General features: G+C 44.9%; 1 protein-coding gene across 1 annotated transcript in view; it reads left to right on the top strand.

Annotated features, from left to right (window-relative positions):
• The window catches only part of KYNU (kynureninase), a 161,279-nt gene that overhangs the window by 129,899 nt on the left and 14,360 nt on the right, over positions 1-17,020 (top strand). Inside the window, exons 10-12 of the mRNA XM_040358039.1 lie at positions 6,282-6,355; positions 10,868-10,920; positions 13,808-13,893. Coding sequence (XP_040213973.1) covers positions 6,282-6,355; positions 10,868-10,920; positions 13,808-13,893 — 213 coding nt within the window. The remainder of the gene's footprint in view (positions 1-6,281; positions 6,356-10,867; positions 10,921-13,807; positions 13,894-17,020) is intronic.

Here is a 17,020-nt window from a genome sequence, read left to right as displayed (position 1 = left end):
TCCGCCCTCAATGTCGCAAGCAGTTTTAAATTACTTTTTTCTTATAGTAATCTCATTTTGTGCAGGGAGGTTGTCGCTTCAGCCAATCAGGTTACCCGGTAACCAGACCCGGTGAACCTGATTGGCTGAGACGCGTGTCAGTGTTAACCAGGGAACGCACACCCTGTGTGTCCGCTGGTTAACTATTTGGAAGCCGATTAGAGCCCTAATTTACATATACACTATGGCCCGGATTCAGATACAAATGCGTAATGTTATGCGGGCGTAGCGTATCTCATATACGCTACGCCACCGTAACTTTGAGAGGCAAGTCCTGTATTCAGAAAGAACTTGCGCCTAAAGTTACGGCAGAGTAGCGTATATTGGCTGGCGTAAGCCCGCGTAATTCAAAATAGGCTGTAGGGGGCGTGTTGTATGCTAATTAGCTGTGACCCCACATAATTGACGTTCTTATGAAAATATTCCAGTGCGCATGCTCCAAATTACGCTGTTAATAGTCAATGCTGTAGACGTGAACGTAACTTACGCACAGCCCTATTCGCGTACGACTTACACAAACGACGTGAACGGCGCAAAATTTGACGCTGGCCCGACGTCTATACTTAACATTGGCTACGCCTCATAGAGCAGGGGTAACTTTACGCCGGAAAAAGACTTACGTAAACGACGTAAAAAAATGCGCCGGGCGGACATATGTTTCTGAATCGGCGTATCTACCTATTTTGCATATTCAACACGGAAGTCTAGGGAAGCGCCCCTAGCGGTCAGCGTATATATTGCACCCTAAGATACGACGGCGTAGGAGACTTACGCCACTCGTATCTAGGCAACATTGAGGCACATCTGATTCTATGAATCAGGCGCCGAGATGCGACGGCCCGCATTCGGAGTTACGACGGCGTATCTGGAGATACGCCGACGTAACTTCTTTCTGAATCCGGGCCAATATTGTCAGAAGTATTGGTACACCTCCCTTTACACTCACTTTTAGGTAGATGCAGAAAGAGTTAGGCCGGCTTATCTACAGATAAGCCGACCTAACTCTGAATCTGCACAGACCTATGTTTAAGTGTATTCGTCGTAAAAGCTCATTTACATAATCTGCGCCGTCCTATCTTAGATTGCAATGTTTTGGCTGACCGCTAGGTGGCGCTTCCATTGCGGCCGGCGTAGATTATGTAAATGAGCTTTTACGACGTTTCCTGAGCCCGCCACAGTCGATTAACGTCATTTCCGTAAGGCCTTAGGCGGCCTAAAGTTAGAGCTATGCTCTAGTGGCCTAGCCAATGTTAAGTATGGCCGCCGTTCCCGCCATGAGGTTCGATTTTTTTACGTCGTTTGCGCAAGTCGCCCGCGAAATGGGAGTTGCGTCGTTTACGTACACGTCAAAATCAATAGGCCCGTACGGCGTCCTTAGCCGCAATGCGCACTGGGAAATGTAGGTGCCCGGCGCATGCACAGTAGCAAAAAACGTAAAAAAACGCGAGGTCAAGCCTCATTTCCATACAACACGCCCCCCTCCAACCAATTTGAATTAGGCGCCCTTACGCCCGCTCGTTTGAGGCTACGCCGCCGTAGATTAGCAGATAAGTAGATTGAGAATCACTACTAGCCTAGTTAATTTACGGCGATGTAGCCTAAACAGGCTAGGCTAGGCCGCCCTAAAGTTAGTCCAATCTCTTTGAATCTACCTAATAAACTTTAATGGCATCCCAGTCTTAGTCCGTAGGATTCCATATTGAGTTGGCCCGCCCTTTGCAGCTATAACAGCTTCAACTCTTCTGGGAAGGCCGTCCACAAGGTTTAGGAGTGTTTAGGAGTCCTCCAACCCAAACTCGCTCATCAATGTCTTTATGGACCTTGCTTTGTGCACTGGTCAAAATCATTTGTTGGAGGTGGGTTATGGTGTAGGGTTGTTTTTTTAGGGGTTGGGCTTGACCCCTTAGTTCCAGTTCATGCGCATGTAAAGGTAGGTGTCCCGATACTTTTGACAATATAGTGTAGAGCAGGGGTCTCTAACTGGCGGACCTTCAGCTGTTGCGGAACTAAAAGTTCCATAATGCCTCTGCCTATGGGAGTCATGCTTGTAACTGTCAGCCTGGCTATGCCTCATAGGAAATTTAGTTCTTCAAACTGCTGGTGGGCCGCCAATTTGAGACCCCTGGTGTAGAGTGTGTTGCTGTGTAGTATAAATCATGTGCCAGGAATGTTGTTTGCTAGTGGTCCAGCCTTGCAAGGTAGAAAACACAGCTATGAACTAACATAGAGTAAATGGGATTCTATCCTTGCCCATAAATGAAGACTCTCCAGCGGCTCTATCCATGCTGGCTTGAAGCGTTTCTTCCCAGCAGAGATGAACAGAAAATCCCTCTGGGCCTTGGCTCAGTACACAGCTCTGTAAAATCCTTTCATCCACAGGTGTTCATTAGAGATCAGCAAATGTTCACAAAGCAGCTTTGCCAAAGATCCACCTGTTCTACATCTGAAACCCCCTTCATCAGTTGGAACCTGTTTGAGTAGTGGACGCTGGGCACCCATGTCCCTTTATTGCCCCCCATTTAGCATCTGTTCAGTCTGTTCCAAAAAGGCTCTGTATAAATGCTGCCAGCATTTCCTATCACACCGTACAGGTGTAGCAGTCCGTTTGTTACAGCATTGTGCAAGCCGCTCTATTTAAAGAACCACTTTATACAGTATTCCAATAACTGTATGCATGTAATACCTGCAATGGTAATATTCCTTTCCTCATTTCATAGACCATTATATCAAGATTTTTTCTACAATTACTTGCAGATCAAGCTGTGCAGAAAAAGTGACAGAGGATTGGTCTATGAGGCCAGGTTTGCACTTGTTGATTCTATAAAAAGTGATCTGCGGTGGTTTGTTTTTTCAGAGCGCAGCTGAGCAGCCGCCATCAGGCCTTCAGGAAGTTATCCTGCCTCCTCCTGAATGGCCGTTTATTTTTTCGAATGGCGATGTGCTACAACTCCAAGCAAATGATGGTGATGAACAGTGGGTACCACCTGTCATCTCAACTTGCTACATTCAATTTGTCCAGTGGCAGTGGCGGTTCGTCCATAGAGGGCGCTGGAGCGCCGCACCCTCTGGCTCTCACCGCCACTGAGTCTAATAACATAGATTCATGCATTGCACAAATCTATGTTATTATCGCCGCTGCCGCTGTTCTAATTCAGATGGTCGGCGCTCATGTCCGGCCATCTGAATAACGGCAGCTGGTTTGCTGTACGGAAGTGCCTATCAGAGCCAACGGCTCTGATAGGCTTTTCCGAGTACAGCCCTCGGGTCCCGGAAGCTTATACAAGGAACGCACTAGGGATGTGCTCCTTGGATAAGACTGACAGGCGTCTCAGCCAATCAGGTTGGCCTATTCTGGCTAGTTTAACCTGATTGGCTGAGACGCCTGTCAGTCATCGAGGGCGGTAGAAGACATCGAGGGACGTGGATGGCTGACTCCAGTAAAGGTAAGTGCCGGGTGGGGGGGGGGGGGCACTTTACAGGGCACAGCGGCAACATCAATGTGCACAGTGGCGACAATAGGCACAGTGGGGACAATGGGCACAGTGGGGACTATTAAAGGGCACAGCGGCGACAATTAAAGGGCACAGTGGTGACAATTAAAGGGCACAGTGGTGACAATTAAAGGGCACAGTGGTGACAATTGATGACACAGTGGCTGTGTTTGATGGCACAGAGTGTGGGTCCGTCTCACCCTCCTCACTGGCTGTGATTGACAGCAGCAGAAGCCAATGGCTCCTATTGCTGTCTCTAAGCCAATGAGGAAGGGAGAGAACTGCTGCTCTTGTGCACATGGATGGAGATCAGGCTTGGGTAAGAATAAGGGAGGTGAGAAGGAGAGGAAGTTTTTTTTACCTTAAATAGAACTATAGGCAACACTTTATTTTTAAAGGGGTTGTAAAGGTACAATCAATTTTTTTTCCCTAAATAGCGTCCTTTACCTTAGTGCAGTCTTCCTTCACTTACCTCATCCTTCCATTTTGCTTTTAAATGTCCTTATTTCTTCTGAGAAATCCTCACTTCCTGTTCCTCTGTCTGTAACTCCACACAGTAATGCGAGGCGTTCTCCCTGGTGTGGAGTGTACTACTCGCCCCCTCCCTTGAACTACAGAAGAGTCAGGACGCTCTCTACGTTGCAGATAGAGAAAGGAGCTGTGTGTTACTGGGCATCCTGACTCTCCTGTAGTCCAATGGAGGGGGCGAGCATGACACTCCACACCAGGGAGAAAGTCTTGCATTACTCATTTTCATTTTGTATACAGCAAGAGATGGTTTTATTTCACCATCTGTGTCCCATTGAAATTTACCTTCAAGTGAGAGGAAATCCCTGCAAATAATGGGAATTCTTTGGGGGCCCAAGGTCACCAGAACTAAGGTAACAATTGAAAGATTTCCCCTCTATTACTTTGGGATTTTCTTTCACTTTTAATGATAATGATAAAAAGGACACATAGCAAGCGTTCTAATCCCTATCCACTCTATCGAAAAACTAAAAAAAAAACTTTGCTTTGAGTTACACTTTAATGCAGAGAATGCATTAGGTTAAAAAAAACGTCTGTGTTTAGAAATAATTTAGGTAACATTTGTAAAAATATAAATAAAACAAAATCATTTTCCATTTACTCTTAAGGCTCGTACACACGGTCGGACATCCAACAAAATTTCCCTTGGATTTTTGTCCTAATTGATTTGTCCGATCACACCCATAGCATACACACGCTCGGACTTTTTCGGCAACCAACGCGAACGTAGTGACGTTTCAACCTGCTGCCGAGCGTTTAAAAGAGGAAGTTCAATTCTCCGACGTCACCCGTTGCGTTACTTCAGCTAATCTATAGTTAGTTGACGTTTCGTGTGAGTGCTTTTCTAGATTTCGAAATTTGCCGCGTCACGAATGTGCCTTTTCAAATACGAACGCTAGTTTTACTAGACAGAAGGCTTCTGGCTGCTCTTTACTTCTGAGCGTGCGCATTTTTATTTTGTCCAAAAGTCCGATTGTTTTCTGTACACACGGTCGGACTTTGCACCATCGGACTTTTGTTGACGTAAAGTTGGTCCGTTCGCAGACCCAACTTTTTGTCCAATGAAAGCCAAAAAAGTTGGTCCAATGGAACGTACACGGTCGGACAAATGCAAAAAGTTCCGGATTTTGAAGTTGGTTAGGCAAAAGTCCGACCGTGTGTACGGGGCTTTAGGCTGCATTCACACCTGAGCGAAGATCGTTCGGTCGTTTTTTCCGGCGTTTTTTTCCGGCGTTTTGTCGCCCGTATTCACGCTTATTTGCACGTTTGCATACAGCGTCGTCCGACGTTTTTGTACTTCGATGTTTTTTATTTTAGCCAATAGGAAAAATGATCATCTTTTCATCACTTGTTGCTATGTTGGTAGATTTTTTTTATCTTCTGCCTGGGTGAAATGTTCTATTGATTAAAGTGACAAAACACCGGTAGCAAACGCTCGTTGTCGCGCTAGTCGCTTGAATCAAGCGTTTCCATTACTTTCTATGGGAAATAGAAACGCTCAAAAACGCCCAAACCGCCCGATACGCGCCACAAAAAAGGGTCCGGAACTTGTTTAAGCTTCAGGCGTTCGGCGTCAGGCGTTTTGGAGTAGAGATGTGAACCAACTCCATAGGGAATAATGTATTTTTTCCCCTCTAGCGTTTTTGAGCGTCGCGCTTCAGGCGACAAAACGCTCAGGTGTGAATGCAGCCTTATGCCTGAAGCCCCATACACACTATCAGTTTTCCTGCAGGTTTTCTCCTCAGGTTTACCAAAACCATGTAGTGCAAGGGCCTGCTTGATTGCATACAAATTGAAACTCATGAGGTTTGACCTCATATTAGATGGTTTTGGTAAACCTGAAAAGAAAACCTGCAGGAAAACTGATAGTGTGTATGGGGCTTCACACGATGATCAGTTTTCCTGACAAGAAAAGTGTGATGTGAGGTTTTTGTCCAGAATTCCAACCGTGTGTACTGTATGATAGTGAATGTACTATATGCTCCATCACACTTTTTCTGTCAGTTTTCCTGCCAAGAAAAGATTGAGAGCAGGATCTCAATTTTCGTGACAGGAAAAATTCCTATTGCGAATCGCGGTCGTCTGTATGCAATTACGCTTTTTTTATTCTACAATAGAAATACTTTTCTAAACCAATAAAATGTTATCAGAGGAAAGGTCTGGGGGTAAATTCTAGAACTGTGTTATCAATGCAATTATCCTATTTTGTTGTTGAATTTTCAGTATCTAAATTCTGGAGCTGGTGGACTGGCTGGAGCTTTCATCCATGAGAAACTTTCCGGTACTATCAAACCATCGTAAGTACTAGATAAGGAGCGGCATTGTAACTTACAGGTCTACCAAAGGAACTAAATGGATGGGAAGATCATTTAATATCAAATCTTTTGAAAGTCCAAAAGTTAGGGGAATTTCCCAGTTAGTTGTCACAAGAACGTGTGTCTCCTGTTTTGGGAACAATTGTAAAATAATAGATTTTTCTTCATTGCCTGTCCTCATGACAATGCTCATTAGGAATAATAGAGAGGGACTCCCTATAAGGGAGTGAGAGGATCTAGCCCGCTCAACCAGCCCCGTTAGTCCTTCGCCTCTCATTGAGACCGCGTGGTCAAAGTGCATGCATGTTAACCCGATTTTGAGTGCGTGTAAGTGTGGTGGTTTTTGTGGGAGGGGGGTGGGCGTACTAAGCGCAGGCTTACCTCGCATAGCACACCCACCGGGAGCCGGGCTGAGACCACCAAACTCAATTCACATGTACAGTGGGTGACCGCGATATTGTGTCAATCTCGCTCCCTTTCTCGGCGAGATTGACCACCTGCGAGCCCCATCGCGGGAGCCAGCGCCGAGCTGGCTTGCCGCGATAGAGACAAAGCCGTCATAGAAGCGACGGGGATCCGACTTGGATTCCCGCCAATTCTAGCGTCAGCATTTGTTATGCATTCCTGAGAGGGAGAACTCCACGCCAAATTTTAAATAAAAAACTGGCATGGGTTCCCCCCCCCAGGAGCATACCAGGCCCTTGGGTCTGGTATGGGTTGTAGGGAGACCCACCTACGCCGAAAAACCGACGTAGGGGGTCCCCCTACAATCCATACCAGACCCGTATCCAAAGCACGCTACCCGGCTGGCCAGGAAGGGAGTGGGGACGAGCGAGCGCCCCCCCCCCTCCTGAGCCGTACCAGGCTACATGCCCTCAACATGGGAGGTCGGGTGCTCTGGGGCAGGGGGGCCCCCCCACCCCAGAGCACCCTGTCCCCATGTTGATGAGGACAGGGCCCCTTCCCGACAACCCTGGCCGTTGGTTGTCGGGGTATGCGGGCGGGAGGCTTATCGGAATCTGGGAGCCCCCTTTAATAAGTGGGCCCCCAGATACCGGCCCCCCACCCTAAGTGAATGAGTATGGGGTACATCGTACCCCTACCCATTCACCTGCAAGCAAAGTGGTATAAACACAAATAATCAACACAGGGTATTAAAATATTTTATTAGTCTGCTCCGGATGCATTGATAGCCGTCTTGGGCCATAGGTTACCCATTCACCTGCAAGCAAAGTGGTATAAACACAAATAAACAACACAGGGTATTAAAATATTTTATTAGTCTGCTCCGGAGGCCCCCCTGTCTTCTTTAGCTCTTTCAGCAGGGGGGGCTTCTTCTTCCGCTCTCCGGGGGTCTTCTCCGCTTTCCGGGGGTCTTCTTCTGCTCTCCGGGGGTCTTCTCCGCTCTCCGGGGGGGTCTTCTCCGCTCTGGAGGGTCTTCTTCTATCCTCGCCGCTCTCCGCTCTTGACTCGGCGCACCCCGGTTCTTCCTCCCGCTGTCCGGTGCCTTCTCCTTCAGGGCTGGCCGCCGCTAGTATAGCGGCGGCCAGTCCGCTGTTCTGTGACGTCTTCTTCTTCTTCTCTTCTCTTCTTCTGCCTTCTCCCGATGTTGACCCGTCGCCTCTTCTCGCTGCAATGACGGGTGCGCAGCTTGCATCGGACTTATATAGGCCTCACAGTCCCATCATGCTCCGGTACCTACCCACTGAAGTGTATATAGAAGTCCCAAACAAATCTGCACTGAATATTCTGGGGCATTCCATTATTCGCCATTTCCCATCCAAGTGTAATCCCCTCAATTAAAAAACAAAAAAAAACAAACAAAGCTTATGGACCGTTCTATGTCTCTGAGTGACTGAGAGATGGATGTTTGGCTGGCAGGGGACAGGTGAACCACTACATTCAGCAACCCCTGTGAGGATATGGCTACAAGTTATTATACTGCGACTTCAGATTTAATTTTGCAAGAAAAAAAGCATTATTGTGTCTTCTGAATTGACTAGCTTTACACAGCAACTACATGATGTGTGATATAAATGAAATAGTGAGCAAAATCAATAAATAAAAGCTTTGTGAATTGACCTTATTGTGTTAAATAGGTTTGTCCTAGCTGGTAGAATTGCACCGAGAGTGGAAGGTAGTAAGGCAGAAACATTGTGCAATAGGACTATGCAGTAACAAAGGCTGCGTAGATAATGAGCAATTATAGCCATTCCACTCTGCATTATTCTTTATGTGATTACACACTATTCAGAGCCAAGGCTTGAAAAACATTAAAGTATATTTCCACTCTTGCAGAAAAATTGAGATAACACCAACTTTATATTTGTTACATTTTCCCATCAAAAAAGCACACACAAAAAAAAAAAAAAAAAAGTTGTGTTGCTAAATACATTTTATGTGCTTATTACTTGCTTACAAATCCTACTTTGCTCTGTAAAGTTAAAGAGGGGATTGGAGTTTAAATGGTTGTTAATGTTTAACATATTTAACCTCATCAGTGCTGTGCTAGCAGATCTTATTATCAGTTGTAAAATGGGATGGTTCCCCCACAGGGTTTTTTAGCAGCAGAGTATTTCTATCAAAGTAATTTAATTTTAGTAAAATCTTTTATTTAATCAGTACAGGCTTCCACCTCCACCATAAGAAGAGAAAAATGGAATCACTGCAAAAAAAGTGCTCATGGATGGCACCTTACCACAAGATGTTGACCCCTTTAGTTAAAAAGAGGTCAAATAGGCATGCGTTATAACCATAGATTCCAGACATAGCTCTTGATGTCTCGATATCATCATACTCAACACCACATGAAGTAAATCAAAAAGAGAAATCGCCATAGAATGTTAACGTTTATTTAAAAATGATATATAAAACAGGCAACGCCAAATGGCCCCTTACTTGAAAAGTGCCTTAACCCGGCACTGAGGCTGGGCGGCGTTGGATGGCGTATGGAGAGACGGTCCCACGCTTCAGGAAGCCTGCAGCCAGCGCGCGCTCCACCTCTCAGAAAGAGAGGACCAGCGTGACCGGAAGTACGTAGATTGTGCGTGACCAGTGCGCCTCGACGTATGTTTCGTGATTGTCACGTCGTCAGGAAGGCACTTTTCAAGTAAGGGGCCATTTGGCGTTGCCTGTTTTATATATAATTTTTAAATAAACGTTCTCATTCTATGGCGATTTCTCTTTTTGAATTACTTCATGTGGTGTTGAGTATGATGATATCGAGACATCAAGAGCTACGTCTGGAATCTATGGTTATAACCTATGCCTATTTGACCTCTTTTTAACTAAAGGGGTCAACATCTTGTGGTAAGGTGCCATCCATGAGCACTTTTTTGCAGTGATTACATTTTTCTCTTCTTATGGTGGTGGTGGAAGCCTGTACTGATTAAGTGGAATCATCTTTCAAGCATTTGTTTATTATTCACTGTTTGGACTTTTTCTTCTGCACATTATTGGTTAAAGATAGGGAGTCGGTATTATGATGGACATTATTGTTTTGCAATCTTATTATCAATAATATTATTCACTTTATATTTTCTCACCATTTATGATGAATCATTGTTGCTGATTATTCACTATTGATTAGTCATTATTTATTTATTTAAATTTAGATGATCAATATCCCTAGCGCCCCCGTTTTCTTCACTTATTCACATTGTTACATTTCACTGTAATTTTGGGGTAGCAGCTCAGGTTATTTATTTATTATATTTTTATCTTTCTACTTATATTTTGGCGCCAGAGATTCTACCTCCCAAAATCTTTTATTATACAAAATTAAAATCAAATAAATTATAGAGTTTAAAATATGAGCTCTGGTTACAGGTATATACAAACATGTTCCATTAAGGTTGGAAAATATCACATTTGACAATACATTTCAAAATTACCATCTACATGAAAAACCCAGATGTGTTTCAACCTAATCAGTCTATTTAGCGCTAAACCGCCTGAAAAACTCCTCAGTGTGAAAGGGGCCTTATGGTTTCCATGCACTGCACTGATGATGGTAATAAACCTGGAACAGTTGTATTTAGCGTAAATAGCTTTGTCATGTTTTGGACTTGTGAAGTACCATGCAGATACTTCCTGTTTCACAAAGACCTCTACTGTGCTCTTTTGTAACAACCTTTACAATTTAAAAAAAAAATGTTTTCCTTCAAATGCATTTTGTATTTCTCAGTGGAAAAGTCTTTTTTAGAGCCTCTAGTTCTCCATCCCATTCACCCCCTTCTGCCGATGTCTGATAACATTCATTATTCTGCTCTTTTTCTGGTCAGTCATTCTAAATTCCTGTTCGTTAGCATTTCCCACTGTGATGTTTGATCTGAATTCTTCATTACCGTCCCCGTAATGTCAAAACATTTTGCGTGTCACCTGCTGGGCCGGCGAGCTGTTTCCTAAATACAGTAGTGTGTGTTTGCTGCGAATTAGCTCATTCCGCGGCAGCTGTAATTGTGTATAATGATTTTTATTTCTCCTTCTTTCCAGGTTGGTTGGCTGGTGGGGTCACGAGTTCAAATCCAGATTCGGCATGGATAACAGTGAGTGTCACTATTCTGATCATAAATCTAGTGCCTTCCTTGTGACAGTTATTAAAGGGTCAGTAAAGGAAAAAAATGTATTAGCTAAATAGCTTCCTTTACCTTAGTGCAGTGCTGTTCATGCCCTTATTGTTCGTTTTAGCACAGATGTTGTTGTATGGCTTTTCTGTTCTCCCTACTTCCTGGTTGTCTGTGTAAGAAAAGCATTGCAGAGCGAGGGGATTCCTGGTGTGTGGACAAACGTGCTCGCCCCCTCCTGGAGACTACAACTGTGCATGTGAACACTGTGCATGTTTCCCAAACAGCAAGGAGGTGTGAATTACTGGGTGTGTCTGTAACACCCCAGCACCTCCTCTCTTTCGTTTTAGGAATCCACTTCCCTGCCTGAACCCCGCCCCCTTGCAAAGTGTAAAACTTCCATATCGAACACACTACTCTGTGGGCCAGATTCAGATAGGAGATACAACAGCGTATCTCCTGATACGCCGTCGTATCTCTAAGGCCGGCCGGTCGTATCTATGCGACTGATTCATAGAATCAGTTACGCATAGATATGCCTAAGATCCGACAGGTGTAAGTGACTTACACCGTCGGATCTTAGGCTGCAATTCCAGGCCGGCCGCTAGGTGGCGCTTCCGTATCTTTTACGCGTCGAATATGAAAATGAGCATTTACGCCGATTCAGAAACGAACGCCCGGCGTTTTTTTTTAAGTCGTTTGCGTTCGGCAGGGGTAAGTGCGGCGTATCCTATGTTAAGTATGGCCGTTGTTCCCGCGCCGAGTTTCGAATTTTTCACGTCGTTTGCGTAAGTTGTTCGCGAATACGGCCGGACGTAATTTACGTTAACGTCGAAACCAATGACGTCCTTGCGACGTCATTTGGAGCAATGCACGCTGGGAAAATTTGCGGACGGCGCATGCGCTGTTGGATCGGCGCTGGGACGCGCCTGATTTAAATAGTAGTCACTGGGAACCGGAAAGCAAATCATGTACAAATATTCGCCAGCACACCAAGGATCATTGAAATGTTTCAATGATCCTTGGTGTGCTGGCGAATATGTGTACATGATTTAAATAGTACACTCCCCCTAGCCGCGTAATTTGAATTCCGCCGGGGGATTTACGATACGCCGCCGCAAGTTTTGAGGTAAGTGCTTTCTGAATTAAGCACTCGCCTCAAAAACTTGCGGCGGCGGATCGTAAATCAGATAGGTTACGCGGATCTAAAGATCCGCTAACCTATCTGAATCCGGCCCTGTGAGTTTACTGCAAGCAGCACCTGAACGGAGAAAACCTTGCAGACAAGCTCAAAAATAATGTCAAATCTTAAAGTCAGTGTAATATACTGTAAGGGGAAGAAGACTGGGAGAAGCATGTATGGCTTTGTGTGTGTGTTTAGAAGCTTTGAATAATCATCGTTGGGAGGTATAGTGGGAGGTATAGTGGGCGGTTTATGCAAAAACTGTGAGAGAGCTCTCATGCCCGATTTTTTTAAACTGCAAAGGATACTGGGAAATGTAGTTCTAAGCACTATGGTCACATGAACAGTGCAGAGAAGCAGGACGTGAAGAGCAGAGAAACAAAAAGTAGAAACCAAGGTAAAATATATGATTGAATTGAATTGCTTTTCAATCTTTTTTAAAAGGAATCATTTAACTATTATGTCTCTATACCATGTAAACAGTCATTTTAGCACAATTTTTTTTTTCCTTTTTTCCTTTTTTTCCCATCGATTTTGCGGTGCCACATCGATGTCGCACGGATTGGAACAGTGCCATTGCCTCCAATAGGCTGCAACTTGTCACGCGATTTGATCTCTCAAATTGCATCACAACTGAATAAAAAACTACATAATATGTATGTGCAATACAGTATTTTATATTTGCCCAACTAAAAGGTTAAAATGTTTTTGTTTTTTAGCTCTGACCACAATAAAGAGAAAAATATATATGTACAGAACCATTTTTCTTTCCTTTGGTATCACACATTTAGCTGGATTCACGTAGGGCGGCGTATTTTTGAGCCGGCGTAGCATATCCTATTTAAGTTACTAAGGCCAGGCATACCACCAGTCCATGGCCATATACATATAGCCTAAAGAATGTACATCTTTTTATATTGCAATACATCTGTTGTGGCCATATTTTGATCTTGATGAAAACAGCCTATACAAAGTGAAGAAGATGATTTATCTCTTATAACATACACAGATGTATCAATGCAATAGCTGTCCAACTTTCCAGGAATCTATAAATCAAAATGCTCATCCCAACTGCTGTTACAAGCAGAGGCCCAAGAAGCGGAGCCATCTCATTCGATAATCGGGCTGGGGGTGAGGGAGGGATGTCAGATGTGTCAGGACAGAGAGCAGCCGGAAGACTCAGAAAAAAGTCCACGGCGGACACTGCAGCTGCAAACACCTTCTTGATGATTCCAGATTGCCCCCCCTTGCCCCTACCTGCAGACACCCATGCCCGGAGGTCACCTTTTAGTTTATCTCTCTTTCATATTAGTACTGTTGGTTCTTTTCAGAGTTCCCTAATTTTGTGGTTCATGAGAAATTTTACTTTAACTTTGCTCATAAAAGTTTTAGTAGATCCCTAAGGTCAAAATCAACTTTTCAGCAAAAAATATCAGCACTTGCTAATTATTATTTACAGCAAAATAGGTCAGACGCATTATTCCCTTCTTTGTTGACGCCTCTTTAGTTGTACAAAGGAAATATGTTATGATCATGTACAGTACAATTGTCTATTTTTACTGTTAGATATTGACTTGTATTGTCTGGCGCTATAACAAAGAAAACACCTTTGATATATCATACATTGTTGCTGAATTTAATAATACCTGCATGATATAACTATATTTTATTCATATTTTAAACAAGAACTGGAATTAAGCAAAGGAATTAATGGATTTCGTATATCTAACCCTCCTATTCTACTGGTCTGTTCCCTGCATGCAAGTTTAGAGGTAAGGATTAGGAAATTACACCATGCATTGACATTAATACGTATTGAAAAACATTGCATATTATAATCAAAGGAAAATGTGTTCCATTAAAGTTGATATAGTCTATACAGTATAAATGCTAGGCTAATTATTTTGTAACATATTTGAACTTTTTAAATTGAAATTTACCTTTCCAGCTATGCTTTTCAAAGTGAAGAAATGTCATCAGCACACCAAGGATTCCTCAAAAGGGCCCAAAGCTTTATTATCGTGGTCACGTGATAAATATGCAGCAATGTTTTAGAGACGCACAGGACCCCTTCATCAGGCTGGCGACCCTCTCAAGGAATCCTTGGTGTGCTAATGATATTTCTGCACTTTAATCATCCATGGTTTCCAGCCTATGTTCATTACAGCACCCAGCACTACTGAACAGCCAGATTTGTGTACGTGTCCGAGGGGAATATTGCACTTGGCTATGCTTTTCTGGTACAATAGTTAAACAAAGCCAAATTACAGGCTTGAGGAGAGAAAAAGGCAGAATTTTCCGAGCAGGAGAACAAAACCTCAAATTAATTGTGAATATAAACAAAACACATTTCCATTGTTTTAAAGCAAATAGTAGAAGCATCCAGCACTAGTGTCGGAGGTGATAATGAGTAACTGGGCATGGGTGCTCGAGACATGGTCAGACAACAGGGGTGGTATTGTCGCCCATAGTGGAGGAGAGGGGGAAAGGGGAGGGAAAAGGGGGGGTTGAATAATAGGAAGGGATAGGGAAGCAGAGGGTGAGGTAGGGTGAAGGAGGAGAAAAGGTGAAAACAGAGTAGAATAAAGAAGGAAGAAAAGAGATGCAGAGCTAGGCAGGGGGAGAGAAGGAGATGGTCAAGACAAGAACAGAAAATGGAGATGTAGCCTTAGACGGGAAGAGAGAGTGGAGCCTGCAGGTTAGATGGTATACTAGCAAGGTCCAGAATACTCAATCTGGCTGGGGGCAGAGTGGGAAGAGCATAGGACCATCAAGGGTTCCACACTTTGAGGAACTTAGTATTAGAGTCATGAAGTATACTGGTCATCTTCTCATGCAGCATGAGGTAGTCAGAATGCTCTTCACCTCTGCAAACTCAACAAAAAGGGCTTCCTCCAAGCACTGGCAATAGCTAGCTTTTGTGGCAATGAAGGGGTAGGTGGCCATATTTTGTTGGTATGAGAAAAGGCCTGGGAGAGGGCAGTGGAGAAGTGCATGCCGAGCATTCTTGTGGAAGGGTACATGAAAAAGTGTTGAGAGGAGGCCGTACCAGAATCCCACCAAATGTGGGCAAGACCACCAAATATGGATCTCGTCTCCGTGTTGGCCACATCCCCTGAAGCATCTGTCATTGTATGACAGGTTTGAATGGGCTATACGGGCCGGGACCCAATACCAGTGGAAGAGAACTTTATAGGCCGCCTCCATTCCCCGTTCACAGTGAGGCAACTTTACAGGAACTCGCCCCAGTGTGAACCTTTTCTAAGGCAAGCTACTACCTCCCACAGGGGAAATACACGCCAAATTTTAAATAAAAAACCGGCATGGTTTCCCCCTCTAGGAGCATACCAGGCCCTTAGGTCTGGTATGGATTTAAAGGAGAATCGCCTATGCCGAAAAACGGCGTGGGGGTACCCCCAAATCCATACCAAACCCTTATCTGAGCATGCAGACCGGCCGGTCAGGAAAGGGGGTGGGGACGGGCGAGCGCCCCCCCTCCTGAGCCATTCCAGGCGGCATGCCCTCAACATGGGGTGCTTTGGGGCAGGGGGCATGCTGGGACTGTGACATCATAAGAGGCCTATATAAAAAATAGCTGTGCACCGCACACTCGGCATTACAGCGGAAGGGAGTGTCGAGTGAACATCGAAGAGGAGAAGAAGAGAAGAAGGCGACGCAGAAGATCGGGCCTCCGCTGGTGAAAGAGCTGAAAGAAGACAGTGGTGGTGCCCGGCAGAAGAGAAAAAGAACCGGAGAGCGGGAGAAGAGAGCAGAGAAGTCGGAAGACCCCCCGAAGTCAGAAGAAGACCCCCCAAAGAAGGGAGAAGACCGGGCCGCCGCTGATAAAAGAGCTAAAAGAAGACAGCGGTGGTGCCCGGCAGAAGGGAGAAGTCAGAAGAAGACCCCCGGAGCTGCCTAATAAACTACATTAAAAACCTGTGTACTATTTTTTTATTGACATTTTTCTACCACCAGGTGAATGGGTAGGGGTACGATGTACCCCATACTCATTCACATAGGGTGGGGGGCCGGGATATGGGGGCCCGTTGATTAAAGGGGGCTCCCAGATTTCGATAAACCCCCTGCCGCAGCCCCCGACAACCAACGGCCAGGGTTGTCGGGAAGTGGCCCTTGTCCCCATCAACATGGGGACAAGGTGCGTTGGGGTGGGGGCCACAGGGCGCCCCCTGCCCCAAAGCACACCCCAATGTTGAGGGCATGCCGCCTGGAATGGCTCAGGAGGGGGGGGGCGCTCGCCCGTCCCCACCCCCTTTCCTGACTGGCCGGTCTGCGTGCTTGGATAAGGGTTTGGTATGGATTTGGGGGTACCCCCACGCCATTTTTTCAGTGTAGGGGTTCCCCTTTAAATCCATACCAGACCTAAGGGCCTGGTATGCTCCCAGAGGGGGAACCCATGCCGTTTTTTTATTTAAAATTTGGCATCGCGTTACCCTTCCTGGAGGCGACTTCAAGTCGTGTTGTGGGTCGTGTTGTGATTCATACTCAAGTCGTGTTCAAGTTGCCTCCCAAAATCGTGCTGGAAGTCGTGTTGCCCCTGTGTGAACCGGCTCTTAACCCTTTGTTCGCCCCTAGTGTTAACCCCTTCCCTGACAGTGTAATTTATACATATTATGCATATTTTTAGCTCTTAACACTGTAACAATGTCACTGGTCCCAAAAAAGTGTCAAAAGTGTCTAATCTTTCCGCCGCAGTCCCACTAAAAATCGCTGATCACCGCCATTACTAGTAAAAAAAAATAATAATAATAAAAATGCCATAAAGCTATCCCCTTTTTTGTAGACGCTATAACTTCTCCGATCTCGGTAAAGAGCCTCCAGCGGAGGCTCTTTACCACATGATTTATAAAAAAATAACAGAAACAAAGAAAATCTTTTAAA

Source organism: Rana temporaria, chromosome 6 (genome assembly GCF_905171775.1).
Source record: "Rana temporaria chromosome 6, aRanTem1.1, whole genome shotgun sequence".
Lineage (NCBI taxonomy): Eukaryota > Metazoa > Chordata > Amphibia > Anura > Ranidae > Rana > Rana temporaria.
This window is presented reverse-complemented; position numbering and strand designations above follow the sequence as displayed.